At 36.9% G+C, this 24,179-nt stretch overlaps 1 protein-coding gene across 3 annotated transcripts in view; it reads right to left on the bottom strand.

Moving 5' to 3' along the window:
• LOC120631780 (kinesin-like protein KIF21A) overlaps positions 1–24,179 on the bottom strand; it is a 99,681-nt gene that overhangs the window by 32,884 nt on the left and 42,618 nt on the right. For all 3 annotated transcript variants that reach the window (XR_005659065.1, XM_039901462.1, XM_039901472.1), the window contains exons 4-8: positions 7,876–8,118; positions 5,316–5,637; positions 4,703–4,861; positions 1,717–1,919; positions 530–766 (exon numbers count right to left, since the gene is read on the bottom strand). Coding sequence is in view for 2 of the 3 variants with exons in the window: in XM_039901462.1 (XP_039757396.1) it covers positions 530–766; positions 1,717–1,919; positions 4,703–4,861; positions 5,316–5,637; positions 7,876–8,118 (1,164 nt within the window). In the remaining variant the exon portion in view is untranslated. The remainder of the gene's footprint in view (positions 1–529; positions 767–1,716; positions 1,920–4,702; positions 4,862–5,315; positions 5,638–7,875; positions 8,119–24,179) is intronic.

Here is a 24,179-nt window from a genome sequence, read left to right as displayed (position 1 = left end):
AGGTAACATTCGAGAGTTTACCAATCTATACACTACAAGTTTGTGTATAGATTGGTAAACTTTCGAATGCTACTAGAATATATATATAATTGAAAAATGTAATGAAAGAGCTATATTTATTTAGACCCGCCGAATCAGTAAAGTTCAGAGATTTGTGAACAACAGAATACGCATAATCTTATATACTAATATATAAAGCGGAAGATTTTGTTTGTGTACTCGAACGCGATGATCTCAGAAACTACTAGCCCGATTTAAAAAAATCTTTCAGTGTTGGGTAGCTCATCACGATCAGGCAGGCAGGCATCACGCTAAGACCAATTGAAGCATAGCACCAATGAAGAATGTTCTAAGATCGGGTTTTTTTTCCTTTTGAGAGCTTTTGAGAGCAAAATCATGTATGACAAAATTGTTCCCCTTTGAAAGTTCTAAAAAAAAGTCCGCGACAGCATACGTCTATCTTTTAAGGTTGACTTATACGCGGACAAAGTCGCGAGGGACCGCTAGTATACAATACAATATAATATACCTGCACTAAAGCGGTTAAAGAACAATCTGAAGCATCTGGACTGCCATCCTTAGGCGCCCACGTCCCCAAAGCCTTCTCGGCAATTAATTCGCTATTCCTGGCCGATAGCTGCTCTATGGTACCCTGCATGGCTTTTATCCTTCGCCTAAGGGATTCCACTTCTACGTTGAGGAAAGCGTTCTCTTGTACCACGTCGCTCCAACCTTCTTCGCCGTTCTCGGATACGACACGTTTGCCCTGTTGAAGTTTAAAAGAGTTTTTAATGCGCAAGTTCTTAATTTAAATTTGTATTGTGTCATCATCATCATCTTACAGTTTAACAAAAACAATCCAATTACAGTGTTACAGAATTTAAGATATTAAATATCACATAGTTTAACGGTGAAGGAAAACATCGTGAGGAAACCTGTATGGCTTACAGTAATTCATATATATATATATTTTTAATTTAAAATTAATATAAAAAATTTCGGAACTGACAGGCGGAATTTGCGACTCTCTGGCATTTAACCAATTAAGCTACGGTTCTCCTACCGTCGATGTCGAAATTAGTATAAGTCTTATAGCGACTGTAGCGTAGGAGACATTGCAGTGTTGATCTACTTCTTTAAAGGTCCATATTACAATAAGACATATTTGAAACAAAAGATGACACAGTGCTTGTTCTTCATAATATAAAAGAAAGTTTATATTACAAACAACCGCTTTACTCGAAATCGACATATTGTTGACATCTGCATATCGTTTGCGCAAGGCGAAGAAGTCATTTGTGGGATTGAGTATATGCTTTTATAATAATATGATTCCCAAGGTAATTTTGGACCTGCCAATTTATAATTTTAAACAATGTGTTAAAACACATTTAATTAAACTGTAAAATGATGTTGAAAAAGAGCAATCTGCTGAGTTTTTTGCCGGCTCTTCTCGGTGGAATCTGCCTTCCGAACCGGTGGTAGAGTCACTACAAACAGACTGACTTGACGTTTGAAAAGTGCTTGTAAACTGGGCCCGGGCCTACATGGATTTTGAATTTTGAATAATGTACTCAAGGGCGTTTAAAGTCTAGCAATCCGCACTTGGCCAGCGTGGTAGACTACGACCTAAACCTTTCTCATTCTGAGAGGAAACTCGTGCCCTAACGGGTTTATGATAAAGGGTAATTACAGTTGACCAACTAGACAGTTTACCTGTTTATACTCCGCCAACTCAAGCTGCAACCTCGCAACCTCTTGTCTAAGTTGGCTGATAGTTCGCGACGTAAGGTCCTGGTTGACGACGCAGCGGTTCTTGATGTTGCGCGCGCGGTTTGCGTATTTGAGTGTGTTGAGGGTTTCCATAAAGTCCCTGTCGCTGGGCGACACGCACGCTATCATAACTGTGTTACTGTTACCTGAAATTTAATAGAGAATTATAGTCTATAGACAATCCAATTACAGAGTTACAGAATTTAAGAAATTAAATATCACATACTTTAACGGTGAAGGAAAACATCGCGAGGAAACCTGTATGGCTTAGAGAACACCATATATTTTTTTTTAATTTAATTTTAATATAATAATTTTCGGAACTGACAGGAGGAATTTGGAGCTCTCTGGTAATGGCGGCCGGCGGCTTTTAACCAATTAAGCTACGGTTCTCCTACCGTCGATGTCGAAATTAGTACATGCATCTTTCATCTGTCTCGTAGATGTAAGACAGATGTAAAAAATCATTTATCAAACATCACTGGCATATCTCACAAAATCAACTTTAGTTACGAATATCTACGAAAAAGGAGTAACTCCATACTAGACATGTTCGTAGGTGCAGTATTTGAATACTGTCTTCTATAATGTCAGGTCAATAATGACATGTCTATAATTGGCTAAATCTTGTTTATAACAATTATGTGGTATAACTAGAAACAACTATTTATTATAAGGCATTCGTCTTATGTATAGAGTACTAGCTCTGCTCACGGCTTTTCCCGCGTTAACACCATCCATACTTCTCTAGTCATAAATGCGAATCATTTGCTGAATGCAAGAAAGACAATCCAACGAGCACACTTTTGCATTTAATTATACTAGTGTATTGCTACATGTAAAGAATTGTTATATTGGAGCATATGAGCGAGTCATAACTCATAGACGTAAACTCCCCTGTCGCAACGGCGCGCGATATATTTAAACATCATCCTATAAATATTTAATCTCCTAAAGTATACGTTTAAATAACAGAATATATTTTTTTTGGAATTGATATTCATTTATTTTAGGTCTTTTCAATACCAAATGTTTTTGTAGTACCTTCATAGTGTGTACGTAGAGTTTTTTCTTCTGACTTGCTCGACAAATAGCATTATTTTAGGCAGCAATAAAATATAGCTTAGGTTCCCGGCTGAAAATGTAGCCCTCTATACCAGAAGTACTTTTAAAAAAGGTTTAGTACTTTTGAGTTTATCAATCCTCGGAAAACATATAGATATACGAACAAACAAAACATCAAATAGTTTATCTATCTGTATAGATTACTACAAAGAATAATTTATAAGTTAGATACCTAGCTTAGTATACGCCTCATGTATAAAGTATGCGGCACACATCTGACCATAAATCTAAAACTATAATATCAAATAGCTATATATATCTAATACCTACACGCGATTATGTAAGTAATTGACATGCGTAGTGGCAAAGGTTTTTTGTAGTTCACTCGAGCAAAATAAATTAAAATTGTAGACGTTAATTCCGGGAATTTTTATTCCTGAAATTGCACACTTTGGACCTAGTCTAAAACGCACTATCGCAAAAATACGTTTCTAATCGGACTGATACTTCATCATCATCTCTTACTCTTTCTCTATCTTGTGCCAGATAGAGAAAGAGATAGAGATGGGTGCGAAGTTTCGCATGCCGATGGTTTATCTGACTCTGTCTACTTCATCTATCCGGCGGGTATTTGTCACCCCTACGATCTCCTCCTCTCTGTCAGGATGTCATAATTAGTGACGTCATAATCTTCTTTGGTTGGCGACATTCGTCCATGCGTTAAACATATCCACCTCACTGCAGTTTATGTGCATGACAATGTTTAGCTCTCAGATGTCATAAATAATTCATAGTTGTACCTTATACGCCACAGACCACCCACTTTAATTTGAAGTAATGTTGCTTATTTATAGCTTGGAGATACAAAGTTAGAAAATCGATAGATTACAAATAAACACGCAATAAAAATGTATGAGCCTTTACGGGACGCCTGGACGATGTGAAACATAGAAATTGTTTTGTATAAGTTATATGCATAAAATAACAGATTACAACAGGAGTCAGATGTGGCCTTCTGAAAAGATAAAGCATTACAATCTTACTGTGATTTTGCTTTCTGTGTCTGTGTCTGCACACTTTCACTACTTACTTACTGCTGTCAGACATATTTTCTTGTTAATTTTTTTTTATAAAAAAAACCTAGGTTACTACTTACACATTCTCATGTGTAACCTAGGTTTTTTTAAAACAATACTGTATACACTATACATACGATTCGTATGTACTACGTGCACTTAGTACATATAGTGTGAAGATGCGTCGCAACGGCATGTTTCGCCACGCCAACAATCAGGTTTACCCTCGCCCAAAGATGTTACACATGACAAAAGGCCATAGTCCACCACGCTGGCTCAGTACGGATGGATGGAATCAATACTCAATAATGTTCAAAGGTGAGAACATTATCGAGAACTGTCAGGCGTCTCACGATGTTTTATTAAAATCAAACTGAACTCGAAAATTATAAATAAAAAACTTAAAAATTAATATAAAATACAAATGACAAAGTTTAAAAAAAAAATTATCACTTTCACTGTACAGAAATGTCTGGGAAATCCCCGCGTTATATGGGAGAATGCCCGTGTTATACGGGGGATTGAAATCGCGTAATTTAAAATGCGTTATAGGGGGAATTACTGTTAAACTGTAATGTTCACGTCCTAATTAAGCAGTTGAAAGGATGAGTTAGTTGAAAGGATGAGAGTAACATAAGCTACTTTTTATCCCAGGAGAAACGGTGTTTGTAATTAACCGTATTGAACGCGGGCAACAGCTCGTGGTAGTATATATGTTATCAAAAAGAAATATTCCACGCAGGTAGAAGAGTATATAATTTTATAAATAAATATATAAAGAGCTTTACCTCCTAATGAATCCTGTAGCAGCCTCGTCAATTTGGAATCCCGGTATGGAACGTGAAGTACTCTGCGCGACTTATCACCTAATGCTGATATAACATTGCCTAGCGCTAACAGACCACAGTTAATCGATATTCCTTCCTTCGCCCTTTCTCCGGTGGCACCTGAAATATAAGGAGTTTATTAAATGCCTATATGCCTATATAAGGGCCTTATTAATAAACGTGACAATAATAAAGTCGGAATAGTTGTGGAGTGGTTATAATAATTTTGCATGTATGAAATTCACGCTACTACTTCAGTTTATTACAGTGCAGTTGAGTGAACTAATGCAGTAGCGATCGTTACGAATACACAGCCGTCAACTTCTTTAAGAGAATTTTTTGTAGGATTTCATCATTATCTCATCAGATGGATGTCCACTGCTGGACGTAGCCATTGGACGACTTCAGCAACTCTCTGCGATTTGTTTGATTTCGAAGGTTCAGCCTTCGATGAGGGGTTCTACGAACGCTATGTTTGTGTGTGAACGCCACCATCACCTACCATAGGTATACCTTTATTATTGACATAAAGTAACACCGTATATCCGTTTAAATTGATAGTACGATTTCACACCTGTACGCTTTAGTCGTTCAGACCCAGCCAAATCTACAAAATGAAACTTGGCAGTCAGTGTCTCATACTGCTCAGGAGTCTCGCCATCTGTTTCTCTTTCTACACCATCCTGATCTGCCGCAAGCCTTCTCTGTCTAAGCAGCAACGTGAACACTGCATGCGACCGGGATGAGGAGGAGTTCATGTTAGTAGCTGCTGTCGTACGTGCCAATGCTCCCGCCCTTAAAGCCCCGAGAGCCTCTTTGGCACCTCTGACGGCGCGCATCGATGCGCCCACTATACGAACACCTCCACAGCCATCTTCAGTTATCCTTAAGGTACCCTGAAAATTAAATGAAAGTAATTGTATCAATTAAAATGTAACTGGTAGGATTTGTACCTCTATCTTTCTAGCAATCGCAGCCTGACTGCTTTGCCAACTAAGCCACAGAGATTATTTAGAACTACTGGGGTAGCTGGGAGAGATCTCTCATAAAGATAAGCTTTCCTTATACTGCATTTTGGCATCGGTGGATTTATAGCCGTGGCTTAGTTGGCAAATCACTCAGGTCGCGAATGTCGTGTTTTTAACCTGCCGTTTCCGAAATGCATTTCCAATTTTTATATTTCATATTTCCTCCAAGTGAATGTAAAATCACTTGAATAAGAATATAAAAAGGTAGTTGAATGTATTTGAATGAATACCACCTCAACCAGTAAAACAACCTACGATCCAAAAATTTTAACCACAATCAGTTTAAATCTTCAGGTATCGGGGCTTAGACGAAAGGTTTGCTTATACGATCTAACGTTATGTAACTTGGTACGATACTCTTACACTTAACAGAATATCACTAGAACTCTACTCATAGGCTCTGTCTACTATATAAAAAGTTTTACTGATCACTTATCTTTTGATCCAGTATTTAAGTAAACTTGTATGGGATGTTGTTTTCATTCCAGTGGCGTGCATTGCATATATGCAAATAAGCAGTGCATACCCTACCCTCAGGGTCTTAAAGAACCTTCAGATAGGACCATTAAAGTTTTGTAATTAAAAAAACACTAAGTAAAAAATATATGAAAGCGCCATCTAGTAATGAGCGGCCAAACTTCTAGGTCAATTGTCGCTAGACGGGCGACAGCGCAACCAGTGCGCGCGAGGCGTATAGCGTACAAAATAAAATCTTCTACTTCGTATTTTAATTTTTAACCGTAAATGCTAAACATTTACCTTTTAAAACACGTAAAAATACCTATATTATTATTTAAATCTCATGTTATCGATTGCAGGGTAAATCAATTGTTATGAATCACTCGACATATGACGCCCTCTACTGTTGCATAGAAATATCAAATAAAATAAGCACGCCCAAAGAAAGAATCGTTCTAGTAGATGTGTGCGTGCAAGTTAGTACTGTGTGTCGTGTAATGTTATAATCGTGCGCTTGTACTTACAAGATTAGCATCGGTCTTGTGTGAACAGTTTCATTCATAAATTCTCTATGTATGGGTGTCTATAAGCACTGCTTACGGAAGTGGATAATCAATTACGTGTTTGATTTTTTTATGAAAAGTATTCCAGGAATTATTGGAAAGTGAGAAAGTTAACAATAAATATTGTTTCTATTTATTGTTGACATATCAAAATAAAATAGCGTTCGTACCCATACTTACAAAAAAATTAAAGACATATTTTGACTAATTTCGATTGCAATATTATCATTAGCATATTCAATCGCCATTATTGTTTACCTTCGAACAATGCTCTATGGCGTTGGTGATAAATAAACGGTTCAAGCGCATAAATTCAGCAACTTATAAAAGTTTGAGTAGTGATAGTTTAATGTGTTAACGTTATTTTATACTTTATTCATTCATTTTATAATGAAAGCATATTCGTGCGGTCTTTGTTTGGGTTCAGTGTGCCTGGAAAAAGTACTTAGAGACAACTTTAATTTCTATCCCTATATCGTAAAATTAAAAATCATTCGCAAAGGAAGGTGTGTACCAATGTTTCAAATATACAAAAAAAAAGGTGATAAAGTAACACGTATGTTTAATAATAAATAGGTATTACGAAAACTATGTTTGACTAACCGGCTTTGTACACACCAATCGATTATTTTGCTTTCCTTTTGTTTTATTGTCCAATATACGTAAAGTGTGGAATGATAAAGGATATTGTGATATTAATAATTTTCATCAAGACGCTAAAAACATATGTTGGAAAAAATATTATCATCATCAGTGTGCTTAGAAAATGCTGCCGAATGGTGTGTCATAATTTTGTGACGTAAATCAGGGTATGTACTTTTATTCAATTAGCAGTAGATAGACGTTAGTATTAAATCAATCAAAAATATAACTTTCGTAAAGTAATTTGATTATAAACCGACATATCTAAAATATAAATTTTACTTTATGTTTGTGCTGAACACCTTGTGCATACCCTGGGTCCAAGGGCTATGCACGCCACTGTTTCATTCGTGAACCAGTTGGGTGCTTTAACGACTAAGTAATTATCCGTTCCAGCTACCACCTCTTACTGACTCTTTTGCTTACACAGTCCTTAACTTACCTTCGAAAAGGGATCTTTGGCGGGATCGAGCAAGTCTACTATATCTTCATTGTAGAGCTCGATGAATTGTGCTTGGACTGAGAATTCCGGCGGCAGCTGACCCTGCGACCGCGCCGTGTCCGCCCTCTCTTCAGCGCCGGCAAAGAGATCGCGTATCGCCCGAGGAATGATCCCTTTTTTGTCGTCATCTACGTGTTCCCCCTCCCACCCACTTCCCATTGTGTAAGTTTTCCCGGACCCGGTCTGTTGACAAAAAAAATATTCTAATAAACATTTTGTTATTAATTTATTTGTATTTTTCGATGGTTACAAGATCTACCGCCGAAGCGACTAGCTATCGATCATTTTCGGGCTCAGTAAACGTACAACCAATCCGCACTGGGCCAGCATGGTGGACTAACTCCTTCTCATTCAGGGAGGAGACCCGTGCCCTGTAGTGGGCCGGTAATGGGTTGATATGATGATGATGATGAAACGTACAAAAGATGTAGACCCATTTATTTATTGCTGCTAAGGGTTTTATTATTTGTTTATAGTTAAACCACAAGTTAGCCCTTGACGTCAATCTCACCTGATGGTAAGTAATGCTGCAGCCAAAATGTTAGCGGACTTACCTGTAATAAGGATGTTATATAAAACCCATACTCCTCATCGGTTTCTACGCGACATCGTACCGGAACGCTTAATGACTTAGCGGCCCGTCTTTGTCGGTAGGGTGGTAACTAGCCACGGCCGAAGACCCCACCAGAAAATTAACATGACTAACTAGCTTAGCGATGCTCGCTTTTCTAAAAAGGCTTGGTAGAGATTGATATCTCATCCGTCGCTCTAGCACACTCGTTCATGATAGCCCAGCAGCAGAACTATTGGAAATGCACTCTCGTTTCTCGCTTACCGTCGGCAGTGGGATAAGTGAGTAGTACCACACTCGCTAGGTAGAGATTGAAATCGCGCACACTCGATCATAGCCCAGCAGCAAAACTATACGGAACTTGCAAACTCGCTTCTCGCAGCTCGTCCTGCGTTTCTAGTTCCTAACCCAACTGGATATCGCTCATCGTCAGCATTGGGACACTCTCTGGGTGTCCATTGCCGACGATAAGCACGGGTACCAAAGTCGTCATCTAATTTTTCTGGTCTTAAATCTTGATATCGATCTGTCTCGCTCGCACTCATTAGGGCTTATGGAGGGATAATATAGAGAGTTTATTACCGCACGATTCACATGGAAACGGCTGCAATGGCTGGGATGTGTATGTGACGGGAAACTTCGAACAAAATCACAGGCTCTGACGTAAGTACATTGATATAAAGCGGGTTTCAATTATGATTGAAGTAGTTCAAACCATTAACTAACTCCGGTACAGTTCAAATTAAGTCATTTGTTAACTTTCCCTTTCAATACCGTTTTAATTAACTAGAAGAGAAAGTCCAATGTGTAACCAGTACCTATTAGTAATAGACAAATGAAAAATTATAATTTTTATTTAACGCAATAAATAATTAGATTATATAATATTCTAGAAGCAATAATAGCCCAGTGGGTAGGAGCTCGACTTCACTTTCGTGGGGCAGAGTTCAAATCCCGGCACGCATCCCTAACTTTTCTAAGTTATGTGCGTTCTAAGTAATTAAAATATTACTTGCTTCAACGGTAAAGGAAAACATTGGGAGGAAACCTGCATGCCTGAGAGTTCTCCATAATGTTCTCAAAAATGTGTGGAGTCCACCAATCCGCACTGGGCCTGCGTGGTGGACTACGGCCTTGACACCTTCTCATTGTTGGAGGAGATCTGTGCCCTGTTGTGGCCAGTAGGTCGGTAATGGGTTGATACGATATTGATTATATATAATGCCTACGGGTTTATGACTCATTCACCACCCGAATAATGTTCGTTCTTTTTTTTTTTTGCATATCATTATTGAATTATTTTTAATTAGGTACTCTTTATCAAGCTATATCATATTCAGAAAATATGTAATTTTGATTTGTGCTCGGTCGTTTCGAGCGGTCCTAACTAATGTTATAATATTTTCAAAATAAGCGATTTTTAATAACTAGGCAAAAAGATACGAGGCATGATGCTCTTAATATATCTATAGAGCATTAGAGCATAATTTGCCTAATGTTAGGTTATCCCGAACATCCGCAAAGTGTCATGCTTAAATCCAATACCCCGAGTTCGTGTCGACTGTCAATATTCATCGGGTATGGCGGTCACGCGTGTACGTAAGGCGAGACGGACAGACGCCGCCGCTGTAGGCCTGCCGATGAATGCCGTTAAAATTGCATATGCGGGACTACCTGTAACTTTATAACCTTGAAGTGGTAATGGCTTAAGAATACCTTCGCTGTATCTATTTATTTATTTATCTTTAGTGGGAAATCCAACAGTTGTAATAAAAATATGCGAAAGGTCTTAATATAACGATGTTTCTTAAAGATGTCATATCGACTCGGAGCTTAATTGTGCACGCCACGAAAATGATCGATGAAAAATAAAAATAATGCACTACTTTTTAAAAGTAATCATTATTATCTAAAGAAAAGTCCGCGAGGCTATACGTCTAACTTGAATTGTTAAGTTGCAATAACCGCTTTTAAACCTTATCCAAATCAATAGTTTAATAATTTAGATTGACTATATACCTGCAAATTCATTTTTAAATTATTCAAATAGCACCTATCGTTTAGAAGTTACGACGGGTATAGCGATGCTCAAAGCAAGAAAAATGCCGCGGGCCGCCCGGCCGCCTGTAATATAGTTGGGAAATAAAACTGGAGGCGTTAGGTGGCGCTGCATTTAGTTTCTAGGATTTTTAAGATATTAAAACCGGTTATAACGTATTTGTTGCAGACGAAGTTGCGCGGGTCAGCTAGTTGAACAATAAAATGAAGTAGGTATATTAAGTAATTTCAAGTATGTACTTTCAGATTTTTAGATAAAACAATGACATTTTAAATAGGGGAAGAACAATAGGTGCGTTCGTCGAAGATTCTTCATACGATCAGATATCGTACACAATTGAGAAAGCTTGTCGTTAAACTGGGAATGACATCATGCTAACTGCCCGTAATGTTTCACTTCGAAACGTAACACATAGTGTTTATATACCACTACTAGCGACCAGTCCCGGCTTCGCACGTAAGTAAACTGTGTGTATGTAACTTGCTGCCGTTACTTGTAAGGTGCTGGAATGGCGACCCTGCATGGTAAGCAGCGTAGGTAGCCCCCAACGCGGTGGGCAGATGACAAGTCGCTGGGAGCCGCTGGAGGCAAGCGGCCCAGGACCGTGGATTGTGGAACTCCCTACAAGAGACCTATGTCCAGCAGTGGACGTCAATTGGCTGAAATGATGATGATGATGATTGATAAACGACTAAGACACTGGAGGTATCTTTGCATCGTTCGAGCCCATGTAGGACTGAAGTGTATCGAAAATGCACCCGTATTTTTATCGAAATACCAACTCAATAAAATAAAATAGATAACTTATTTATACTACGACAACGCACACATCGCGTTCTAGACCCAAAGTGTGCGTAGCTTGTGTTAACAAGTACCCAATAGGCGCCCGACGGACGTGACGTAGTTGGCACATAATTATTACAAGATACTGTTTTATGTTCATTTAATTATTTGATTGATATTTCAATAATTGGTTATTAATGTAATCATGAATTATTACACTAATTAATCAAATAGTATGAGCTATCTAAATATTAAATGTTGATTTGATACATTGATAAAAATACTATAAATAGGGTAGTAGAATAATAAGCGGACATTATAAGTGTGAGAGTCAACCAGGGTGTTACTCTGCCCGAAGTTATATTTGTTTTATTTTGCGGAAATCCTAGTCCTGCGTAATATTTCAGAAGTGGGATGTCGGGACCCTATTTGAACGGTTTGGGAAAACGAAAACGAAATGAGTCAACTAGCTCAACGAGTGATAGTAATGATTTTTTTTCTGACGATCGTCAGAAAAGCTGAACAAGAAACGCCATGTTGCCCCGAGTGACGCTGAAGTGATTCCTAAATTTCAACCGGAAAATAATAATAGCAATCACAAGACGGCGGCCTGCTGGTTTGGGGCCGGAACATCGCGACAGCAATCACAAAAGGTTAGTAAAGTGTTGCATATTACCTATGATATTTATGCTGATAATTATAAAAGAACAGTGTTGGTAAATAGACATCAGCTGAGAGCATTTATAGATACTGGCAGTAAAATGAATATACTTTGTATCTCGCAAGCCAAAAACTTAAAAGTTCAAATTAAACCGAGCGCTGTTGTTATGAGAGGTTTTGGGGGATCATGCGTAAACTCGCTTGGGTCGCGTCACTTAAGTGTTTTAATAGATAATGCTAAATTGGAGGGAAAAGTCTAATTAACTGATTATATAACAGCGGATATTGACTTATTAATTTAACAAACAATAATTAACAGCGAAAATATTATTATAAATATTAGTTTAGTCACTTCACCTTCTTCTATACGTTTTGTTCCAAGTCAAGCTGTACAAAATGTATTTGCCGATTTTAATTTAAATGCATCAGAGTTTTTTGGAAAATTCACAGTTCATTGAAAACATGCAGTTGAGAACCAAAGCAAAATCAATTATATGTAGAAGTTTATATCGATTCAGTCATTCATATAGTCAGATATCATTTCTAAAGCACACAGTATGGATGCAGTTAGGTAATTTAATTTATTTTATACCCTCAGCTGTTATTAATTCTCACCATTTGTATTTAAAAGTGGTCAATCTAGGGTGTACTGATGTAGGGTGGGAACCAAATACATTGATAGCCAGGACAGAGTTGATAACAATACCAGTTTCCAACAGTGAGTCTAAAATACTAGCCATAGATAACTTCGAAACGGATCACATACGAATAAACATAACTGATATTGATAAAGGCCAACTTAGTGATGTAGAAAATAAACAATTACTGTCACTTTTGAATAAGTATGCTTCCTCGTGTGCTAAGAGTACCAAGTATTTAGGTTGTAATGATCTTATAAAGATGCACATTCGCGCAATTAATGATCAGCCTGTCTGTTGTAAATCTTATAGATTATCACATAAAGAGAGCGAAATTGTAAATGGAAAAGTTAGACTTATTAGATGCAGGTATCATTAGGGAGTCAATATCTGATTATGCTAGCCCCGTAGTGCTCTTTAGGAAAAAGGGTGGAGATTATAGGCTTTGTGTTGATTATAGTTCATTAAATGCTAATACTATTATAAAGATTGGTACCCTTTGCCGCATATAGAGGATCAGGTTAATAAGCTATCAGGCAAATTCTTGTTCACAACCCTTGATCTTGCTCAAGGTTATTATCAAGTTTCCCTTCATGAGGACTCAATATCAAAAACTGCATTTGTAACTCCATCAGGCCAATATGAATTTTTGAAAATTCCCTTTGTTTGGCAAATGCTAAGGCCATATTTTCCCGTTTAATACAAATTACACTGGGTAAGGTTGATCGAAATATTGCCCTGTATCTAGACGATGTAATGTTGCCTACAACATCAGTACAAGAAGTATTAATCCCATTGGAAAAAGTTAGAAGAATTTTTGACACAGGCAAAATTAAAATTAAATTTGAGTAAATGTTCTTTTCTGAAACGTACCGCTACGCCATACTGGTTAAGCCATGAAATCTCAGCTGGAACGATACAACCCGGTCAAGCAAAAATAAAATGCGTTGCAGATTATAATAGGCCGCGTAATGTATATGAGATTAGGCAATTTATCGGTCTGACGTCATATTTTAGAAAATTGGTTTTTTCATTTTTGCCCAAATTGCGCGCCCCCCCATAGAACTTACAAAAATGAATGTAAAGTGGCATTGGGGCCCTGATCAAGAAGCAGCTTTCATAACTCTCAAGCAACGTTTGATCGAAAAGCCAGTTTTAGCCATTTATAACTCTGATGCGAAAAGTGAACTGCACACAGATGCCAGCAAAATAGGTTTAGGTGAAATATTTATGCAATACCAAAAAGATGGTAGTTTAAAACCAATCGCTTATTTTAGTAGGGTGACCAGTAATGTAGAAAAGCATTATCATAGTTACGAACTTGAAACCCTTGCTGTCGTTGAATCTCTTAAACGTTTTCGCATTTATTTGACGGGGGTCAAGGTTAAAGTAACTACTGATTGTTCAGCCTTAAGGACAACTCTCGTAAAACGAGATTTAATTCCTCGAATAGCTCGTTGGTGGCTATTACAAGAATGTGATCTTGAAATTGAATATAGGCCAGGCGAACGCATGAAACATGTAGATGCGATGAGCCGAAATCCCGTGGATAATACAATACTTATGATCGATAATTCCCATTGGCTAATAACTTTACAGTTGCAAGGTGATAATATACAGAATATTATTTCTAGGCTTCATGCTAACTCTGATTCCAATTTGTCGGGAAATTACACCGTTAAGGACAATATCCTTTTTAGATAACTGTCGCTGGAGAGCGCTTTGTAATCACAAAATTAGCGAAATACGATTTATTGCAAAAACTTCACGATCAGATAGGTCACCCCAGTTTTGTAAAATGTGAAAGTGCTATTAAAGCTCAATTTTGGTTTGAAGGTATGACACGATTTATAAGAAAATATATAAACTCTTGTTTACAATGTGCTTTTAACAAAGGCAACTACGGTAGGTTGGAGGGTGAATTATATGCAATTATAAGCCAGCCATACTTATGCTTACTCTGCATGCTGATCATTTAGGTCCTTCGCTAAAACTCTTATTTTTGTGGTAATTTGTGTTCGCCCGACCAGCTAAAAATTGTAGTTCAATAGAAACAATTCGTCTATTAAGGGAAATTATTATGCAGTTTGATTATCCAGTTCAAATAATTACAGATAGAAGTAAGGCCTTTACGAGTAGATATTTCAAACAGTTTTCCCAAGAAAACCAATTTAAACATATTCTGAACGCTATAGCCAGCCCACGTTCCAATGGCCAAATCGAACGGGTCAATCGCGCATTATTAAATGGTATTAATACTATGTCAGATAGTGAATGTACATGGGACAATAAATTAGATGATGTAGTCTGGGGAATAAATAATACGCATAATGCAACTACTGAGTTTTCGTCTTTTAATCTTATGTTTGGTCATAAAAACTCCCAAGTATCCTTCAGACGCACCCTCTACCTCCGATACTCAACAAAATGAACTAGGAGTCAATAGAGCAACAGCTAAACTTCGTATTGATAGGAACATGATAACCATGAAAACGAGATTTGACGAAAAACATAGGAAGTGTATTAAGTATACCGTTGGCCAATTGGTTCCTTGGAAAGGGGGCCAGATTACCAGAAAACTATAAGGGTTATACACAGGTCCCTATAAAATATCTAAAGCAGAACACTTATAGACAGGTATACAATTTCAAGCATTATTAAGGGCATGAAAGGATATAGGAAGTTTAGTGCTGAAGTCCGTGCGGAAACCCTACGTCCGTACAAGCCAACTGTGTCTGAGGATGACAGTTCAGACAGTGATAGAGACGTAGATAGAGACGTAGATAGAGACGATTTGATTGATCTTCTTGAAAGCTAATTAAAATTTTACTTTAGATTAAATCATATAATATTATCGATCATTATTTGTTACTGTATTTTGATATTGATATTTTATTATTACTTTTTTATTTTTATGTTATTATTATTAAATTAATAGGAAAGTTTTACATAAATTTAATATTCAGTTATCTGCTTATGTACTTACTCACCATTCAAGTAGCTAAACTAACGACTAGAGACTAAGAGATATATGATTGACCAACTTCTTACAAATACGGACGGCTATGTGATCAAGTCCATAATAATAGAGATAACTGTGTGACAAAATCTATATAAATAAGGACGGCTATGTGATCAAGTCTATAATAATAGAGATAACTGTGTGACTAAATCTATATAAATAAGGACGGCTATGTGATCAAGTCTATAATAATAGAGATAACTGTGTGACTAAATCTATATAAATAAGGACGGCTATGTGATCAAGTCCATAATAATAGAGATAACTGTGTGACAAAATCTATATAAATAAGGACGGCTATGTGAACAAGTCCATAATAATAGAGATAACTGTGTGACAAAATCTATATAAATAAGGACGGCTATGTGAACAAGTCCATAATAATAGAGATAACTGTGTGACAAAATCTATATAAATAAGGACGGCTATGTGAACAAGTCCATAATAATAGAGATAACTGTGTGACAAAATCTATATAAATAAGGACGGCTATGTGAACAAGTCCATAATAATAGATATAACTGTGTGATTAACTCTACATTAATATGGACAGCTATGTGATCAAATCCATAAGAGATAATAAGTCTATAGTTCTATGGCATACATACTTACTTATATGAGATACCTACTTGACATAATTATGGAGGCAAAACTGTATTAAAATCTTCTTATATACAAATTGCTATGCTATATATCACAAACAACAAGTTACTGCGGTATATCATCTTCTATTCCAGGTTGTCGGGGTCACCGCGGAAGGACACAACGCGGACCGTGGGACACGGTCGTTGCAGGATGGCCGAGTGTTAACAAGTACCCAATAGGCGCCCGACGGACGTGACGTAGTTGGCACATAATTATTACAAGATACTGTTTTATGTTCATTTAATTATTTGATTGATATTTCAATAATTGGTTATTAATGTAATCATGAATTATTACACTAATTAATCAAATAGTATGAGCTATCTAAATATTAAATGTTGATTTGATACATTGATAAAAATACTATAAATAGGGTAGTAGAATAATAAGCGGACATTATAAGTGTGAGAGTCAACCAGGGTGTTACTCTGCCCGAAGTTATATTTGTTTTATTTTGCGGAAATCCTAGTCCTGCGTAATACTTGTGATATGAATATGTTTTATGAATAATATACATAAATACTTATAATATACATATAAACACTGAAAAACATTCATGCTCATCACACAAACATTTTCCAGTTGTGGGAATCGAACCCACGGCCTTGGACTCAGAATAACATTATTTTGATTTATTTCGTGGGGTTCAGCCAAAGTTTGCAATGTAAGCGAAAAAATGTGTAATTACGACACGTTAGAAACCTCTAAAGTTATTAGGATATTCTTTACTATATTATGCATGTATTATACATAGAAACCTTCCTCTTGAAGCATCTATTAAAAAAACGCATCAAAATCCATTGCGTATTACAGATAGAGCAGAGACGATATATACAGACAGACAGCGGGAAGCGATTTTGTTACATACGAAGTAGTGATGGTAGTGAAAATGAAGCTCTCAATTGCTATCTGACCATTAAGTCCGCCTTTTGTAAACCTTTTTTTTTAATTGTGCAAAAAAAAAGGAAAGAGTCAAGCTGATGACTGCCAAAAGCTGTTGATCATAGTTTAAATAATAATAATAATAATAACATCATAATACAAAGCAATTATTTCAAAATTACGGACATGGACACTTCAATTCTATTTATTTGTACAGATTCCAATCTACACTCATTATCTAACACTGCCGATCAAATCTTGCTTAAATTAGTCTGCGAAACTGTTAATTTCGTATTTGATCGAGCGGTAGCTTGATATTTACAATAATAAAAGATAAGATACAGACCTGCATAATAAACTTTCTTTAAATTTGACATATTATAATAAATCGATAATATCATAGATTAAATTAATGATAAAATATGTATATTTAAAGATCAATGCAACGACCGTGAAATGAAAGATCACAGTACAGTTATATAAAGATAAGATACTGCCAAGATGTGAACTTTGATTTATCGAGGGTAGTTATTTGGGTTTTGGGAATGTAAAACGCAAAAAGATTTTGCTCAGATTTTTTTTTAAATGGATTCTTCAGGCTATAGTGGTTAACCTTTTCGGGGGGACAGAGTTCGATACCTGGCAGTGTGCGTTTTTTTTAAGCACATAAATATCACTTGCTTTAACGGTGATAGAAAGCAGCGTTAGGAAATCTGCATGCCTTTGTCATGCCTCTGAGTTCTTCATATTGTTCTTAAAAGCGTCTGAAGTCCACCAATCCTGAGAAAAAGAGGAGGAGAGGAAAGCCCTGTATGGGCGGGTTATTGATAACGTTGATGATAACAAAAAAAAACTATCTTTTGCTTGCCTACAAATGAATACGTTAAAAAACTATTTTTGCTTGCCTTTAAGTTGCGTCGTGTTAAAAGGGCGCTAGATCTGGATCTGGGCTATCACCGCTTCACAGAATATTATAAACTAGTAAACAAAGCATAGTTAAAATAAATAAATACATAAATACATATACTACGACAATACACACATCGCCATCTAGTAAGCGTAACTTGTGTTATGGGTACTGAGATAGCTGAGGAATATTTTTTTTTTATGAATATAATACACATATTTACTTATAATATACAGATAAACACCCAGACACTGAAAAACATACATGCTCATCACACAAACATTTTCCAGTTGTGGGAATCGAACCCACGACCTTGGACTCAGAAAGCAGAAATAAATTATAGCTCCATGTTAATCCTTTATCTGCCTGGGATTAAAATCGTTTCAGCCTGATCGGGGCAATTAGCCGCAGCAAACAGACAGACAGAGAGACATACAACATTAAAAAAAATAGTTTTTCGTCACAAGTACTGTACACACTTTCATAAGCACTTAAAACGCACATAAAAAATTTACTCTTCAATTTTTATTGTTTGTATACAACGTGCAAATGAAAACCGAATGTGTACTGTCTCTGAGACTCATCTGTGAAACCGAAAACCCACTTTTCCACTGTGTATACCTCACAGATAAATAAATAAAAACAAAAATAAACAAGATGATTATATTCCATAGAGTTTGCTTTAATCTGACGTAATAGAATAACATCTTACTGGTAGGTACTATACGTAAAATACCTAAGTTTGTCAAGGCCATCACATAATGTTATGCAAATACTCCTAGAAGCTACGCAGTATTTGGTCACTTCGGTCATTGTTATCATAGACTATCACTTATCTGACGTGCCAGGATTACTTCGATGACGGCTTGATAACGTACAAAATGCCTATTGTTTTAGATAAACATCCAATAACAGTCGACTATGAGCTTTATGTTGTGGAAATAGGGTGAATAATTGGTCGCAGATGTATACGTTTGCGGAAAATCTAGGTTTGCGTATTGTTGGCGCCTATGTACACGCGAGGCTGATACAATATTATCACCATATCTCTGTTTGGAATGGCATTTAGCTTCCTATGAATCATAGCAGGTAGTGTTTGATCCATTCCTTATGTTATAACAGAAAATCTAATGTGTTTAGTGGTCAGTAGGATAAATATTATAAAAGCTAAAGTGTGTTCTGCATAGTCACAGAGTCGGGGTGTTATGCAATACTTTACATCCCGGAAAACTGATTCCAGGCGGAATAAGTCACGAGCGATGTACCCTGTTAAGTCAACATTTGAAACAGTGGCGTGCACTTCATACATGCGCAAAAGCACTGCTTACCCTAAAATTTATATATAGCTCGTATAGGAAGAGGATTTTGTTGTTTTACGCAATTTTTTTACCGTATGCATACCCTGGCAAGAAACCCACTGCACGCCACTGATTTGAAGATGCTCCGGAGTTGGAGCGAAACTGAATGAACAATCTTTTTATATCACACACAGGTTTCCAAGTCTTGTGATGTTCAAGTTGGCTTACTGCGTGTAACCAATAAATGTAAGCGTCCGTTTCAGTAAGAGGTACAGATTTGTCAATGTGACGCAGATTATAGCAAATGAACTTGGAATGGACTTCCGCAAACTAACGACTGTTCTTATTTAAGTTAAAACAGTTTGTCTTTGCTTAATTTGCTTATTATACGACCGATATGGATATCGCTTTCTAATTATCATCATCGTAATTAAAACTGATGGACGTACGCTCGTAGGTCCACTGCTGTACATAGCCTGTAGTATTGGATAGAAGCTGGCGTTACTTTGCGGAAATCCATGATATATTATGAAAATTAAGCTTGAAGCTTGCCGAAGATCGTTTTGGTGTGGAGTATAAGGATTGAAGGAAATTATTAACTGCACCACACAGATTTTCGCGGAGTATAGCAAGTTAAGCTTAAATTTCATAATAGCCTGTGGTCTTTCGTAGAGAGTTCAAAAGCTTTCCAGTGGCTCCCAGCGACTCGTTTGATGGAGTATATTCAGCTCGTCGGGGTTGACCAACGCTGCCTTAATCGAAGCGGGGACGTTTCCAGCATCTTGGAACCCTAACTCCCATCGGTTTTCCGAACTCTTTGAAAGTATCGTAAAAATCGATTGCATAAAAAAGTTTTTACGTGCACAAAACACAGATGGTACCCATAGGTACATAAGTTAAGCCAACCATATGCCATCGTTGTGTTCACTTCAAAGTCAATAGTTCTGTAGTCATGACGAAACATTGAGCTTTGAACTTTTGTCCAATGTGAAACGGGCGGTAAATCAACCGCAGTCATAAAAGAAGCTCAAAAATAAACCGTATCTGAATTAAATGCCGCATCTGGTGCTACGGACTTAATAAGGATTCATATAAGTGTATTTAATTACTGTGGTACGGATAAAAAAGATGCATATAATTGTTTCGCTATAAATACTTCCGCATACTGCAATAAAATTAAGTAACTGATATATGTAGGTGTTAACCTTAGAACGAATTTACACGTTATTTCACCGCGTCATACGTCATTTCTTGTCGAAACTATTCGGCTCCTTGACTAAATTAATGAACAGGGTTAAGAGTTTAATTCGGTGCAATTTATGCACAGACCAACACGTGATTCGGTGAAATTGTGCACAGACCAAGTGACCAGTGCAGCCTTAGTGCATACCTTGTATGCACGGAGATATGATATATCATATCTCGGCACACGCACACACACACACGCACTGGGGATGTTTTCCTAAAGGGAAATAATCCAGTGCGTGTTATAAAAGGCCTACCCTCATGATTTAATAACTCGTACTGGATTTTTTTTTCTTTTTTATATCATCTGCCCGCTTAGTGCATATCATGTGCATACGGGTTACGGTACGTGGCATACGGGGTGTATGCCACGTACCTACCCTGTATGTACCAGTACGCCACTGCAATAGACATATTGATCCTCACTTAATATTATAAATGCGTGTTTGTCTGTGTTTGTTTGCCCTTCCTTTACGCCAAATAAGCAACGAATAAACTTATTTTAGGCATAGAGTTAGTTGAAAGGACAGAGGGTAACTTAGGTTCCTTAGGCTACTTTTTTTCCAAATAATTAATACAAACGGATCCTAAGGGATTCGTTAAACACGTTATAAACGCGGAAGTAGAACGCAGGTAACAGTCTAAAAGTAAAAATGTCTGCTTGTTAGCTATGTTCGGCTCACCCTCTTGCACTGATCGTGGTGACATTTGGCACAGATAAAGCTGGACGATACGAGTATATTAAACTTTTCATTTTTGAGAAGCAACCGCGAACCGCTGCCGTGTAATTTTAAAAGTTTAAACATTTGCATCGAGAAAGCTTGCTTCCTAGAGCCTAGAGGTATTGGAGACTTTTTAAAACGATGGTTTTCTTTAAACATGATTTTAAAAATCGGAAAAAATCGCGATAGTTCCTTTTATTAGATTACCTATCTACTCAATAAATTTCTTCTAAAAACTGATAAGTTTAATCCTTGATTGATTTCCTTTACTTTTCTTTATATTACAACTTGAATTGTTGCAGTCCTGTTAGAATCTTTCCACACAAATAATAAACCGAGACTCTCGAGATATTTTTATACCACGCGGAAAAAATAATGTGAGAGGGCAGGCGGTGCAAAGTGTAAAGCCTCGTTTGGCACTTTTAAATGGCATTTCGCCAATAACCAATAGGGGTCGTATCGTGTCGTGAATGTGAAAGAATTTTGAATTTTTTTGAATTTGACATTTTATCAGAACGCTAAATCGCTTGGCGGCACTCACGTAGGGTGGTAACGAGCCACGGCCGAAGCCTTCCACCAGACCCACAAGACCAGAGAAAAATCTAAAATTATACTTTTCGAATTGCCTCTGCCGGCAATTGAACCAGGCACCTACCAGCACGGAATAAAAAATCGATCTTCTCCCACTGCCTTATCAACTCTCACAGCGTGGCGCACAAGTGGAAATAGTATCCAAATAACAATCTTAATATATATAAATCTCCTGTCACGATGTTTGTCCGCGATGGTCTCCTAAACTACTTAACCGATTTTAAATTAAATTGGCACACCGTGAGCAGTATGGTCCAACTTAAGAGATAGGATAGCGTAGATCTTTAATTATAGTCGCAATTTTATTTTATTGCAAATTATTTGTCTATAATTAATTGACAGTCACATGTTATATAAATATATATACTACTATACTCATTTAAGGCTTAGCGATACTGAATACTTTAAATACAAAATCAAACGCAGACAAAGTCGCGGGCAACAGCTAGTATAAGTATATGTTATAATAAAGGATGGTAAACTTCTCCTATTCGATGTTCCCGTGCTTTAGCAGGTCGACACGTTAATAATATCCCCTGCCAGGGGATATAATCGGACGATATTATTTTTGTCGTCTGCCTATGCTAGCCCTACTGATAGGTATACTCGGTGAGATTTTACCCAAGCAAAGTACACATTACATCTTGACATGCATGACGTTAAGTTACATACTTTAATTTTATTGAAAAATTCAAAGCGTATGTCTAAAGAAATAAGCGTACGAAGCCGTCGATTAAAAGACAGGAAATTAAAGATATTACTTTCATATTAGCCATTCTTAGGAAATCAGCCTACTTGGATCAAAGCAAACGCTTAAAATATAAATGTCGAATCATCGCAACTGACATCGACGTATAGTGAAAAGGTATTCAAATGGCAACCATGAAGCATTTGTATTGGAAATGGGTGGAAAGACTTTTATTATTTAACCCTTATTTCCAAATAGCTATACAACGTGTAACAAAATTACGAAATACTATGGAAGGGTGCTTAAGTATATTTCATAAGGAATCTAATCAAAATAGAAAATAATTTAATTTTCCATAGAACCTACTTAAAAACCTTGTAAGTGTTAACTTATGGCAACCCTATTGAAGATAAAAGATCAACACGTGCATAGTACCTAGGCTAATAAAGTGACAGGAGTCACTTGATTTTACTTTTACATTTGCTGTTAGGGCTGTATCTTCAGATTTCTTTCAGTAAAAACTAGGGCAATGGTTTACTCAAGAACTATTAGCGTTTCGGTTTCACAGATAAGTCTCATAGATAATAATGTACCTCTAAAGCCTCTGAAGGTTTTCGGTTTTCATTGTATATTGTATACACGTTGTATATTTCACACGGGCACAAGGGTACTGTACCCTAAGGCTGCCAACCAACCTCCTACCAGAAAAAAAGACAAGAGACAGCAAGGTTCTATGTAAGATATATGATAAGGTAGGTAGGATATTCATTAAGATATTGATATTGTTACTATAATAACCTGTTACGTAACATTATCTAACCACCGTATAAACAAGGCTAAGCGGTGTGTAAACATACAAATATGTACCTCTTTATGTCATAGCGATTGCGACCTTGTATGTCATTATCACCTACCTGCAGTATACGACCTGAACTTCTATGGTTGTTTCCTAAAAGGCTAAGGCACATGTACGTCATATTATCTCAAGTAATGACTATGTAACCCAGATAATATAGTCTTTCAAGAAACCCTGGCGGTTAGACTACCAGCAAAAACATTTCTAATGGAGGTTGAGGTGACACCGGCAGCGAATCATAAAAAATATGCTTACAGTATGTCTCCAAGTTTGAAGAAGATCTATTGTGCCGATCCTACATAACAATATAGTAGTAGTACCTACCCACGCAATGCTTATTTCTACCACCAACCAAAAGTGCTGTGTTCCGCTTCCCGATTTACTAATTTTATTAATAAGTTAAGTAACCAAGCGCCTAATTTTATAGAAACAGTTGTCAACTTAACTATTTGGGTTGCCATCACTAAACAATTTTTGGAAATGTTAGTGAAATAGGCAGCCGGTCTGAAGGACATGGTTGCCGGTTTAGAGGCACATGTGGCTAAACACCTATGCCTTAGCTTGAAGGCGGAAATTCCATGATTTACAATAATAATACAATAAACATTAAGCTCAATTTGCTACACTCCGCCAAAAGGGAGAGAATCTGTACGGTGTAATATATAATTTCTTCAATC

The sequence above is a fragment of the Pararge aegeria genome, chromosome 2 (assembly GCF_905163445.1).
Source record: "Pararge aegeria chromosome 2, ilParAegt1.1, whole genome shotgun sequence".
Taxonomy (NCBI): Eukaryota; Metazoa; Arthropoda; class Insecta; order Lepidoptera; family Nymphalidae; genus Pararge; species Pararge aegeria.
The sequence above is the reverse complement of the archived record's forward strand: the minus strand, read 5'-3'. Positions and strand labels throughout refer to the sequence as shown.